The sequence below is a fragment of the Myodes glareolus genome, chromosome 20 (genome assembly GCF_982192425.1).
Source record: "Myodes glareolus chromosome 20, mMyoGla1.1, whole genome shotgun sequence".
NCBI lineage: Eukaryota > Metazoa > Chordata > Mammalia > Rodentia > Cricetidae > Myodes > Myodes glareolus.
Window position 1 is genome coordinate 13,117,015 of NC_142045.1, and position 14,872 is coordinate 13,131,886.

Below are 14,872 nucleotides of genomic sequence, written 5' to 3' on the forward strand. Positions count from 1 at the left end.
TATGCCAGAAATTCATGTCATTTGAATGCATATCAAACAGCACATCTTAGAGCAAAAATTCTTACTTGCACCACATAAATGCACACCTTCAACTAACATTAGTTTTTTTAAAGTTAAATATGTATAATAATTTCACATACAAAATATTCTGTACTTCCTAAAGCTAAAATTTATTAGGCTTCTACACTGCTCAGTTAATAATCAATATAATCTACTTGAACAGAATGTATCACACACACACACCATTTTTACTTATTGTTACTGTAGACAAAAAAATATTGTAGAAATATTGTAGGAGTAGACAGTTGTTGAAAATTTTCTAAGTAGAAATGTATTTGGAGTTGTTATTCAAAAGACAACATTCGCCTTAAGAGTTGGTTAATTAGTTATGACCACAAGCTGCTCTCCCAAAACACCTGGTTGTATTCCCAGCACCTACAAGGTGGTTCACAACTATGTGCAAGTCCAGTTACAAGGGATCTGCAATCCTCCTCTGTCATCCATGAGTACTAGATATGATAGTACTACATTCATAATGCATAGACATACATGTAGGCAAAACACTCATGCACAGAAAAATAAATTAATGATTTTAAAAGGTTTTTAAGAAAACTCACTGTCTAAAGACACTAAGGAGAGTGTATCCTTCTATCATGTCAGGAACACATGCTAGCTTGCTTAATTGTTAATTTTAAATTTTTATATTTCTGAAAAAGAACTCTTCCTATAGAAGAAGTATGGAAGAAAACAGCATGCTTGTATTTTCCTGCGTGGTCAAGATTGGACTGGTATGCATTAGAGAATGTGGAGGAATACAGGAAATCACAAAGGTAAAATAAACATCAACACATAAACAGAGAAGCCATTAGAATTAACCCAGGAAAAATCTGTGGTTTTCCTCATTATTATCAGGAAGAATCCTTAGGTTAAAAAAATACAACCATGGAGTAACTTTTAGTATTGAACAATAAATTTCAAAACTAAGAATGCATCTATAGTGAATTCTACCTTTTCATAGTAGAGCTATTTCATGCTCTGTCATTACCAATTCAGACACATAAACAAGTATCTTTTATTATACATACAAATCAAGTAAGATAGCAATTACCAAATACTAGGATCTCTATGTGTATTTTAACAATTGTCACTTGTCAATATAGAGAGGTGACAAAAAGCTAAATAGGGACAGTGGTTGGGAAAGGGATTTCTTCTGGACCATATACAGAAGAAAAAAAATTATATTGAGCTAATCAGAGCATCCTATGAAATAAAAAAGACGATTCCAACAGAGAAATCTGCTGGCCACAGAGAGTCACCAGCTGCTCAAATAGTTTTAGAATTAGCTCACAAATTGTGAACTATCCTTATTTCAGTTGTATTTTCAAGATGGTATCACATCTTTTTTTTTCACCTTTGAAAGATTATTTTAAAATATTTGCTTCTTACCTTTGATTCTTGAACTTTCTTGACTTTTTTCCTGCTGAAATGAAAACAAAAATATGTCAAAATCTTTAAGTATGTTTTTGACACTTTAACACAAGAGATTATCATCAACATGAGTCAAATGTTTTTTATACATATACCTCAAAACATAGTTTTAGAAATTATCTATCAAAGTAATAATAACTCTCTGTGTGCACGTTTCTCTATGGAACCCATACATTCTACAGATAAATAAAGAGCTAGTGAAGACTTACTCATGCCTCTCTAATATATTCTTATTTCATTTAATCTCAATATATACCCAATAATGTTTTCCAAATTTGATTTCAGCTCAAAACTAATCATAAAGTGTTGGCAATGGTAAATATTTAAGAATAAATCTAGAGAAACCTCTCACTAAAATGGTATTAAAGCTTGTTCAAATAGCTTTAGTTTAACTTAAATTAGAATTGGTCTTACTTTAGTATTAACATTGACAATTCTTTTTTATTAAAACCTTGCTATAGTCAAACCTGTCCATCAACTTTGCATCCTCTTTATTAATTAGCAAATAACCTGAAAAATTGAGCTCATTCAAGTTTTAAATTAGATATTGTGTAATCTATAACTTCTCAATTAAGATTCAAACAGAATTTATTGTCTTTAAAATTTCAGGGTCCCATATAAAAAATTTAAAACATATCTCAAATAAAATATCAAATATATTATAGATAGATAGATACATAGATATCTAGAGAGAGAGAGAGAGTGATAAATACATAAATGCCAGTCAAATTTTGCTCTAATCAAACTCAAGGAAATCTCTGTCAACAAATTATATACCCATACATACATATGTCATATATATTTATATATATATGTATATTAATGTATAACATATGTATGTGTGGTAGTTGGAAAATGTATGGTTCTCATAGATTATGTGTTTGAATGTTTGTCCCATAGAGAATAGCACTGTTAGGGGTTGTGGCCTTATGGGTTAGGTATGGCCCTGTTGGAAAGTTTGTCACTCTGGAGGTGGGCGTTAAGGCTCTATATGCTCAAGCTATGCTCAGTGTTACATAGTTGCTTCTGCTGCCTGCAGAACAAGATGTAGAACTCTCTGCTCCTTCTCCATCACTATACTATGTCTGCCTGCCCAGCACTGCCATGAAGATACTGGAGTAAATCTAAAAACTGCAAGCCACCCCTAATTAAATGTTTTCCTTTTAAGAGTTGCCATGTTCATGGTGTTTCTTCACAGAAATAGGAATCCTAAGAAAATGTATTATAATATTTATGATAAAAAACTGATAATAAAAATAATTTTCTAGATAAATATGAATCAATTTATATTTTGATATAAATATAAGTATACTTTATTTATAAATAGTTGACTTAATGCTGTGAATTTGAAAGATGCTTATATATTAAACCTCATGTAAGTCTTTATACTAATAAAATAATGTAGTTTTATCATTATGTAGCCATTTCACATGTGGATGGTTTTATAAACATAATTTTATACAAGACTGTCATGTACTTTGAGCATAGTCAACCAAATTCCTCCTCATCTTCCCTTGTGGTATTCCCATGGCTTCTCCAGTACAGTCTTGCTTCTAGCTTTATTTACTATAAATAAATCATTTCATGTATCTATATAAAATATTGAATCCAACACTGTAAAAAGCTAGTAGTATTTGTGTTTCTGTAACTGCTTCATTACACTTAGTATTATGCTACCCCGTGGCATCCATGATCCTGCAAAGAGCATAATTATGTTCTTCTTATGACTCTATAAAATCTATTGTATATGTACACAACACTTGTTTATCAGTTTCTTTTTTTTTCTTTTTGGTTTTTTGAGACAGGGTTTCTCTGTAGCTTTGGAGCCTGTCCTGGAACTAGCTCTTGTAGACCAGGCTGGCCTCGAACTCACAGAGATCCGCCTGCCTCTGCCTCCCGAGTGCTGGGATTAAAGCCGTGCTCCACCACCGCCCTGCTTATCAGTTTCTTTTTTATGCATTATACATTTAGGCGGTTGTCATATATTTGGGATTTTGAAAAATGTGTAGTAAACATGTATATACAAGTATCCCAGTGATACTCTTAACTAATACTCTTGGTACATATACCCAAATGATGTGTTTGATGTGGTAGTTATAGTTTTCATTTTTCTGCTATCTTTATACACATTTGTGTTGTATCTAAGCTAATTTTAATTCCCACTAGTCACATGCAGAGTTTCTGTTTTCCCTGTTGAGCACTAGCATTTATTTATTTATTTTTACTTAATATACAGCCATTCTGACTAGGGTAAGTCAAAATTCAAATGTAATTTTAATTTAAATTTCTCTGATTATCAAAAATATTGAATATTTTTTCACATTGACGGATTATTGCTATTTTATATTTTGAAAACAAAATGTTCATTTCATTTACTCATTTACTGATTGAAAGATTTAAAAAGTGTTTCTTGACATTTGACTTTTAGAGCTCTATTTTATATGTGTATTTACGTATATATGTATGAGTTTATACCAGCTATGAGCCCCATATGATATACAACAGGCAAAGATTTGTTTTTCCATTCCAGTCTGTTTCTTTCGCTGGGATAATTTCTTTTTCTCTGCAGAAGCTTTCTTTTCATATGGTCCCATTAGTACATGCAGTTACTTCCCAGGATATTGGAATCATACACAGAAAACTCATGCTTCTTCTACATCCTCATGTGTTCTTGGTTTTCCTCCAGATTTTAAAATAAAATAGTTGTTACACATATTATTTGATTTTTGTGTTATATTTTGCATGGGAGGATTGTGATCTGATCTCATTCTCTTAAACACAGAAAGCTGCTTTCCCAACAACTTTGTTAAAGAGACTCTTTTAAATCCAATGTCAGTTTTGGTGATCACTGTCAAAATTCACTGGCTGTGATTAATTGTGTAGTATTATCTCTTTGGTGTCTCTTTTATTCTATCAATCTGTGCATCTTTCCTTGCTGTTTCTTTTGCCAGTACCATACTATGTTAAGACTGTGTCTCTAAAGTATAGTTGATGTCTTCATCATTGTTCATTGTGCTCACAGTGGCTTTAAATTCAAGGTCGTTTTGCTTCCTTATGAAGTTGTGAAGTTATTGCTTTCTTATCCTCCTTTCCTTTTGGAAAGAACAATACTGGAATATTAATAAAAATTTTCTGAATCTAAAGATTGCTTTTTGTACTACAGATATGTTCGCAATATTGAATCTACTGATCCATGAACAGGGGTTGTCGTTTGATATTGCATCATTTTTAATTTCTTACTTTGTTGCTTCACTTTTTTCACTGTAGTAAGTTTCTACAGAAGTAAGTTTTTATAAATGGGAATACCCTATAATTCAGTGAACTTTTTCTTTCACCATGTCTGGAACAAATAGACATCCATTGTGTTCCTAAGAAAAGTTCCCACAAGAGACAAAAACAATTACAAGCGTATTAACCATCGTGTCACTGTATTTTCCAAAATATGAGATTTCTGCTATAACTGGATGAGGTCATGTAGACCGGGTACAGTAGAAGGTGCTATCAGGGAGGTAACGAAATATTTATGGCTTTGAATTTCAGTCTGGGAGCATTAAGAGCATTGACCACCTCTTCTAAAGATAGTATTATTATCAGAATGACATTTAAATGCAACCGGAATCATTTTATGTCATTTCTTTAGAATAGTTTGAGAAGAGTAAGGATAAAATTAGAAAGTACGGACCAGGAATGTGTTACCATGGTAGCACAGTGGATGGTATTAATGGCATAGTATGGTGTGACAGTGGATGTGGAGCATGTGATCAGTACTGGAACATTGACTACTAGACTAAATTTTGGACACGTGACTCAGAAGGGGCAAGAATGTTAGCAGTGGAATGGGATTGTGCTAGAATGGAATTCTTCCTAGCTAGATAGCTCATTGACTAAATAAACAAGCATCTTAATTTCCTCGCTTATGTTCTAGCACTGTACACTCAGTCTTCTTCTAATTCTCTGGTTGTTCCTATCAGATATTCATAGTGTCTCTTCCTCATTTTGATTTTCTGACCTGACTTCTTCAGTTTTCAAACTTCTACAAACTTTTGTGAATTTACCTGCTACTTTGGTTTTGGGGACAAAGCTTGTTATAAAACTTCACAGAGTAATATTCTGTAGTCAACTGCAACATCAGACTTTTTTCTAAAATGTCTACGTGCAATCTTTACATCTGTGTATCTAATATGGTAGTTGGTTGATCACGCCCAATGGGAGTCTTGATCTTGCCTTTCTTGAACATCCTACACTAGGTAAAAGTATTAGCTCCAACATTCTTCTTAATCAGACTTTGAGATTTACATCTATCATCCTTTCTTTTGAGAATTATTAGACATCAATATGTTTTGAGTTTATTTTTAATGTGGAAATGTAACTATGATCCTATGCCAAAATCCTGATGAAATGGAAGTCATGCTAATGCATTGCCCTCAGCCATCAAATGCCTGAAACTAAGGATCACAGAGAATGAAGAGTTTCTCGGACATACAAGATGGGGGAAGGGAAAGCACTAGTGCCCATCAGAGAAGAAAGGGCTTTACAGGAAAAAAATTCACATAGTTGTAGTGACTTATTTCATAATACTTGTATTATGTATTAAGATTTTATATACATGTATATATAAAATGAATGCATAAATAAATATATCATATGTATATACCATATATATGTATAAAAGATATAATATAATACTATAGAATATGCATGCATGGTATGTAATGTATATAATATATAAATTATTAATATGTACATGTATGAATATATACCTTGCTATGTGTGTTATATAATTTCATGAATTCTGTTTTCTGTTTTCTATAAAATGCTAATAATGCTGTAGCAATTGTGGAGAGAAGTAGTAGTCTTTTTTTTACTTAAGCAAACCACAACTGAATTTATCTTCCCTTACTAATTTCTGCCTCATAACTTAAAATACAGTGAAACAAGTTAACATGGTTTCAAAGAACACAGATCTAAACATCTAGAATTCAGGGGAGAATATATCTAGAAGACACATAAAGTTGACACCATTAGCCTCTGTATAAATAACTACAGTCTTTATGCAGAAAAGACATAAAATATTCTAAAATTAAGTATTCAAAAGTGGGAAAAATATAAAGTTTAATTATCCAATGAAAGAGAATGGAAAGAAAGAAAATTGTAGAATTAAAAATGCTGAGAGCAAGGAATCATAGACTCCCAGGTAATGCATTATTTATGAAGTGAGTTTTCAATTGTATAGATTCTTCTCAGAGGTCAAGTACAATTATCTCTTTAAAGCACCCATTAGAGTTATTGAGCTAGGTGAAATCATTGCCTTCAGATAAAACACTATTTTGTTTCTCTTGTGGGTTTAGACATAGTTTTGGAATTACTCAAGTAAAGAAAGGGATACTATTAAATGCACACACTGATAAAAATTTCATGATAAAACTACCTACTAAAGAATGATTCAAGCTTTGTGATTTATTCACACGGATTCTTGCCTAGTTTTCATTTGGTTCTATGATGTTATGATTATTTCTGTATTTATAACAGTAGAGTTTTTAAAAAGTCTAAATAATAAGAAGAAAATAATGTAGAAGAGAGTGACAATGCTACTGATTCTATATTATTTTACACAGAATAAATAGAAAAATTGTGATAGAAGAAAGACCAGTTTTGTAACACGACATGTGGGAGTAAAGAAAAAAACTGAGGTATTCGGATCTGATTAATTAACTAAACAAATTCAATACAATAATTTACTTTATGTAATGAGAGTAGAAATAGCTCAATATTGCAGGTTGAATGGTTTTCCAAAATTCAAGAAGCTGCCAATAATTTAAATACACTATTTCATGATAGTATAAGAATCTCACACCACACAGCTTGGTATTCTTGAGCCAATCCTAGCGGAATTCAGCCAGCATAACTGTATGATACTTATCTTTAACTGATATTGTATAATGACAAATCAGTTAAGTAGTCACTGACATAATATTTTACTGTACAGCACTATAGTAATTCCTGTTTTTAAATCAGTTTTAATATTACTTCAAAATATTTTGATATGTTAATCAATTTTAAACTAAGAAATATATTTTGTCCACCTATTAAATTTAATAATAGGAACACCATTGACTTTTTACCTTGTCTTAAATATTTCTTTGAAAATTTTCAGAGTATTGTAATTTGATTACATATAAGCATGCACTATGAAATCTACACGACGGACTGAGTAACTAACAGTACTTATGTCAATTCACCTTTAATGATCTCACTTTCCTGGCCAATTAGCTCTTAGCCCTTATCTTTCTTCCATTCTTTCTTCTCCCTATCCCTTTGTTGATGATACCTTGTCTTACATCTTTGGGAGCATCTTTATTATAAGAAAAACATACAAAGCGATTTGACAGAAAGCTAGATTCAGAAGAATCACATGGATATTGTGGTAGCTTGAATATAATTGTCCCCTATAGGTTCATAGCTTTTGGTACTATTGGGCTTTGTGAAGAAGGTGCAACATTTTTAGAAGTGTGCTTCAATTCACTTCCTGCTGCCTGCAGTTCAAGATGTGCAACTCCCAGAACCATGGCCCGTTGGAAAATATCCAATCACACTGTGAATCCCGAGTTTGCATTTGAATCAGATAAAATTAACCTTGGGTGAAGAGACTGCATTATCAACTAGTTAACAGAAAGTAAGCATAGAGTACCAGAGGGCATCCAGGAGAGCTAGAGAGACACAGGAAGTAGTAGGGCGGGGTTTGGAGGGGCTCAGCTTTTTGTGGTTTGGTGGAGCATAAACACAGGTCTTCCATAAATGCCAGAAAGGTGAGAGGGTTAGGTATTGTTAAGTGTAGGCAGTGAAGGAAACGATGGAAAACAGAAAACTGGTGAAATAATTGAACAAGAGGCCATGTTCCAGCCTCAGCAGGCAGAAGAACTTGGCGGTTTCATGCACAAGTGTCCGGGTTTAGAGGAAAGGATGGAAGAAATGGGTTATAGAATAAAACCTAAGACAGATATCAACAGGAATTAATTGTGTTTTATTTCAAATACTTTTTTGGCATTTAATAATGTTCCTGTTCCACTGTTTTCTGAGGAAGGCCTTCTATGGATCTTTAGTTACAAACAGTATCTCTATGACTTGATTATCATAACCAGTTTGCATTCTTCACAGATGGTACCACTCCATTTAATGATATGTTTGTACACATGCCTGTTCATCTTAGTGGAATGGTGATTTGATGCTAAGAGGACGTTTAAGCCTCCACTTATATACCCTCAGGATGTAGGTAAGCAACCACTAGAAAGCAGCCTCTATTCCTCACAGTCTCTGTCTCTAGAATGAGGCAGTTGGAGGACAAGAAGAGGTACACACATGCACACACGCACACACGGTAAGGACATAATAAAATATACTAATCAATGACGAAATTATATGCTGTCTGCAGTAAATTCATGGAAATCTGTGTGTAGCCTTTTGTAGTTGCATGACTTAAGGTAAACAATGAGCAGTGAGAAATGGGAAACCCTTTAAGAGAAGAAATTGTAGGGGAAAGTAGCTTCCTTACACAGTTATCCCAGGACATAGCATTATGTCATAGGCTCAGAAAAATAAACCACTTTTTTCCCACAGATGGATCCTAACTCCAATCATCCAATTTGCGTGTTCTATCAGGAGTACCTGTAAAAGTAAATAAATTAGAAATGGACTATGTGGGTTTGGGATGTCTTAAAGGATGGGGGTATTCCAACATTGATGATACAAAAACAGTGTAGAAATTTGAGGGGTGGAACATTTAAGTAGGAGAGAGAGAGAGAGAAAGAAGAAGAGGAGGAGGAGATGCAACAGAGAACATTTTTGCTTTTTGGACTCTGTAATGCATGAATGTTCTTGGTCTCAAATATCTAATAGTGTTTAACATCATAAAGGAACTGTTGACATCCAGATCAGAAAATTTTTCATATGGAGGGAAGAAATTAAATGGTGATATATTTTCAGGAAGACACAGAAGCACATATTAAACATAGTAGATGAACAAAAAAATACAAATTGATAATAATTCACTAAAAATATATACATGTCTTATAGATATGCATTCTTCATAATGAAATTCACAATTCTTTGTCGTTTCTTTTATAATTTTAGATTTAAGAATTAAAATTATGATGAAAGGGCTGGGGAGATGGCTCAGGGGTTAAGAGCATTGCCTGCTCTTCCAAAGGTTCTGAGTTCAATTCCCAGCAACCACAAGGTGGCTCACAATCATCTGTAATAGGGTCTGGTGCCATCTTCTGGCCTGCAGGTGTACACACAGACAGAATATTGTATGCATAATAAATAAATAAATATTTTTTAAAAAATTATGATGAAAAAGAAATATCTGAGATCAAATTTTAAAATAATGATATTTCAAAATTCTAATAGTCAGATTTTCATTATTATTTTTTGATTTAAATATGAAGAGACTATAAAGGTAAATTCATTGGATGAGAGAATTATATTCTATTTTCTAATGAAAATTCATGCTAAGTATTAGAGCTGAATCTATCTCTACGATCTCAATATTCGATAAGCCTAGCAATCATTATAATAGCTTTGCAGTGTACTTTATGAGTGAGAAATATAAGTGTTGATTTTCTAGTATAAATAAGCAATTAAAGAATTTGTAATAAGTGAAAATACAAATCACTAATTAATGAATTTGTTATGGAAATTAGTGCTACTGCATGATTTTAAACTCATGCATTCATATTATAATTTCTTCTATATTTTATCTTTGTAAGAAATTGAGTTGGAAATTTATTGTTTGCAGACAGTTGGTGAGTGTTAATTGTTATAGCAATAAAATCAAAATCATTTGTTTTTCAGTATGCCATAATTGGGGATACAGCATAGCTAATATCTTTTCTAAAGGTTACTAAAACAATATAGTATTGAGAATAAGAATTGCAAAAGAGTGAATCTGTACTGTGATGTATAAATTATTAATTTGCTTTGCAAGATATCTCTGCAAGACACATCCCCATTACCTCCTCCAGCTCTTCCCAGATCCCCTTTCGTCCCTCTCCCAGCTTCTAACATTTCTTTTACACCTGCAACCTATTGAGTTCAATCAGTACTGCCCATATGTATCCTCCTCCAAAAAACCCCCCAAATAATTGTCATTGTTTTTGTTTACCCACCAGAATTTGATGGTAAGACTGAAAACATCAGTTTTTTTATTGCTGAAAACATCACCACACACATTGAACCTAGGACCTAGAGAACCCAAACTGGTACTTACCTAGAAGCATTTGCCTGCTGGTTAGTTTACATAATACTAGGTGCTACTATGCAGACAGATGGAAAAGGAAAGCCATTGACAGTCTTACCCAACTGTCAACCTTGAAAACTACAAAGTTTATAAACTTGATAAGATGACACAATAGTAGCCTGAATATCATGGAGCTGACCTACAGTATTTTCATTGGACTCAAGACCTGATCCTCAGGAAGTAACTCGTGGTACAATAAATCTAGCCAAAAACTTATTGTTATGAGGTCACAGACCCTGCAGAAATTAACTTTCCTTAAGTGTATTTAAGCTATACACTACCTCAGCACCTCCGCTATCACCTCTTATCAGAGAAGCTTCGTTATGTAGCAGATAGCAATTGTGCCTTCACAACTGATCAAAGTCCAGAAAATAAGTGACTTACAGATGCTAATGAGACTTTCAACACTTACCTTTCCCACCTGAAGTTCAGAAAATCTCAAAGAAGAAGTTTAAGAAAGGTTGTAAGAAATAGAAATGGGAGGGAATCGCTATGAACTAATGGCTTTTGGATATAATAGCAATCACTAAATCACATCATCTGGAGACACCTATAAAAGATTTGTTCAATAATAAGCCAATTAGAATTCAATCATGGAGAGGAAAGGTGCTCACAAGGCCCCACCACACACTCAGGATAATGACAGTTGGTAGGCACTGGGAGGGAAGTAGGGGAAGGGACAGAGTCGGTTTTCTTTTGTGTTGTCATCCATGGTGCAGTGACCATGGTCCAATGGATGTTGCCCTGTGCATACATGTGAATGAGCAGTGTTATTTGGACTTGTTTGGAAAGGAAGGGAAGAAACAAGGCTGTAGAGACTAGAAGGAGCTGAACGTGGGGAGCCAAAGGTGGATGGGATTAAAAACTTTATGTATGAAATTTCCAAACAATAAAAAATTAAAATATTATTTATTCTGCCCTCCATGTGTTCCCAAATACAAAGTTGTATGAGTGTCTCTTCCTTTGACAATATCTCATGTAGTTGGGCTAGGACAATCAACGACAGATATCAGCATAATTTCCGTGCAAACCATTTTTCCCACTTTAGCAAACCAGCCATGAATACTTGCCCTTGTAGTCCTCAAATCAACTGTAGCTACCAAAGATAATGAGAATTTTAGAATAAGTACTACGATCATGCTCAAAAATTAACATTATGGAAACCAAAGAAAAACAGATAAAAATAGAAAAGAAGAACTCAAGCTAAATTAACCTTCACTATAATTAGAATTCTGTGTATTAGACAAAGAACATTTTAAAAATACTAGAAAATATGTCATGACTAGTTAATGGATATGGGTTTTTAAGTCAGAATCATCAAATGTTTCCCAACATTCCAGACATAGGGAGAACTAAGTTGGGAAAGAAAGAAATCAAACAATCAACAAGTAAAGACAGACTTGTAAACTTGTAATTGAGTCTGTCTCTCTCTCTCTCTGTTACTGAGAACCTTGATTTAATTCCTAGCACCTACAGGGCAGTTCACAACTGTCTGTAACTTGAGTTTCGAGGGGTGTGATGCTGTCTGTTCTTGCCCAAACGCATCAGCACAAAAATGGGAATAAATAACTCTAAAATAAGTTGAAGTAAATATGCAGCAACAGTGTGGCATGTTTGGGATAGAGCAGAGCAGGAGGAAAAGACCTGAACTTCAATCCCAAAATATTGCTTTTTGATAGGAAGATATAAATATTAATAATGTTCATAAATCAGCAAAGAATAAATAATTACATGTATTTAAGTGGAGACATCTGCTGTGAATTTCATTATCTCAGAGAAAAATATGTTGGTACATGGAGATATTTGATTCCGTGTGTCTTCAGAAGAGTATGATTAAACTGCTGCTTCATATTGAAAGTCCTTTGTGTAGCAGGTGGCAAATAGGTCATGAGGGGATGGAGCATCCAGATGGAGTGTCTGGCCCATCTGCCTGCTAAATACTGTGGCTGAAGGGAGCTGACAGTAGCTTCATATTTATCTAGAGTTTAAATTCTGCAAACCTCATATCACTAAGTCATAGGGTTTTTTTTTTGTCTAACTAGAAAAGTTTTCTCTTTCTTCCATTTAATCTAGCTTTTTTTCTCTAGAGCTCCACATAGGCAAGTCTGTTAATCTGATATCCCAGCCCTAAGATTTATAAATTAAAATAAAAATGTTTTTAAAATGTTTACCCAGTATTATCTGGTATAATCTATTTTAATAAATTCATAGATTAATATTTCATTTGATCTATATTTTTACATTATGCAAAGTATAAAACAGCATGCAAAATTAATATAATTTCAATTATGTTGTTTTGCTTAAAGAAGCAATAAAAATATAGCCACGAATGTATCAAGTATTCTAACCAAACTTCTTTTTAAAAATCTAGGGTAACTCTAACCAAACAGGTGAAAGACTTGTATGATAAAAATTTCAAGTCTATGAAGAAAGAAATTAAAGATGATATCAGAAGATGGAAATATCTCCCATGCTCATGATTCAGTAGGAATGTGATAGTAAAAATATCTATCCTAAAAATGCATTTTGTAGATACAATGAAGTTCTCCTCAAAAATCCAATGCAATTCTTACAGAACTTGAAACAATTCTCACCTTCATGTGGAAGTACAACAACAAAAGTGAGATAGTTATAACTATCCTGTATAATATAAGAACGTCTGGAGGTATCACCATCAGGGAATTTTATGGTCTACTACAGAGCTATAGAAATAAAAACCACATGGTATTGGCATAAAAACAGGTGAATCAACATAATTGAATTGAATACCCAGACACAAATCTACACACCTAGGACAACTGATTTTTGACAGAGAAGCCAAAAGTATGAAATGGAAATAAAGAAAGCATCAACAAATGGTGCTGGTATAAACGGATGCTGACTTGTAGAAGAATGCAAATAGAAATGTATCTGTCACGATGCACAAAACTCAAGTACAAGTAACTCAAAGTAACATAAAAGCAGGCACACTGAACCTAATAAAAATGAAAGTGGAGAATAACCTTGAATGCATGGGCACAGAAGACAACATTCAGAACAAAACACCAATAGTTCAGGCACTAAGACTGACAATAAATGAACCTCACGAAAGTGAAAAGCATCTGAAAAGCAAGGAACACCATCAATCAGACAAAGAGGCAGCCTGAGGAATAAGAAAAAAATTCAACCAACACCACATGCTATAAAGGTCCAGTACCCAAAATATATAAAGAATTCAAGAAACTAGTTATTAAAAAACCTATTAATTCTATTAAAAATAGGATACATAGCTAAACAGATCATTCTAATTAAGGAAATAGAGAATCTCAAATTGTGGTTTTAAAACATTTTTAAAAATATTCAACACCCTTAGTCATTAGAGAAATGAAATTCAAAACCACACTGAGATTCCATTTGCTCCACTGCCTTTATCAAAATAGCCGGAAACTGAAAACAACCTCGATATTCCTCTGCTGAAGAATCAATAAAGAAATTGTGGTACATTTACACAATGGAGCATTACACCGCAGTTAAATAAAATAACATCTTGAAATTTGTAGGAAAATAAACTCAACTAGAAAAACTCATAGTGAGTAAGATAACTCAGACCCAGAAAAACAATTATGGTATGTATTCACTTATAAGAGGAAAGTGACTGTCCAGTAAATTATAATCAAGCTATAATTCACAGACCCAGAGAGGTCAGGGTCGGTGGAACCATGGATCTCCCTGAGGAGAATAGAATGGATTCTGAGGTTGTGGACTGGGACTGGCATGGAAGGGAGCAGGAGGAATCAGACTGAGGCAGGGTTGAGGGAGAGAATGCGGGGAGAAACCGCTGGGACATGGGGGGTCATTTGGAGGGCAATGTGGAAACGTCCTGAAATCTCTGATGGTGACCCTGATATGAGCTTCTAATAATGGAGGATATAGAGTCTGAAATGACCTTCTTTTATAGCTTCCAGTGGTGGGACTGCATTGCATATGGTTGAGTTGTTGGCCAAAAGGGTCCCTTGTAGATCTCATCCACCCAAACTAATGTTAGGACAGAAAGCCAGGTTGCTCTCTGAAAACTGACAGTGTGTGGTGGGGGTGGGAGAAGGTCTTTAC

General features: G+C 33.7%; 1 protein-coding gene across 4 annotated transcripts in view; it reads right to left on the reverse strand.

Moving 5' to 3' along the window:
* Positions 1 to 14,872, reverse strand: part of Fstl5 (follistatin like 5) — a 501,743-nt gene that overhangs the window by 372,811 nt on the left and 114,060 nt on the right. For 2 of the 4 annotated variants that reach the window (XM_085682503.2, XM_085682502.2), the window contains exon 3: positions 1,447 to 1,477. In XM_085682503.2, the coding sequence (XP_085538629.2) occupies positions 1,447 to 1,477 (31 nt within the window). Of the gene's footprint in view, positions 1 to 1,446; positions 1,481 to 14,872 lie in introns of all 4 variants that reach the window. The other 2 variants (XM_048424769.3, XM_048424768.3) reach the window with 1 other exon arrangement.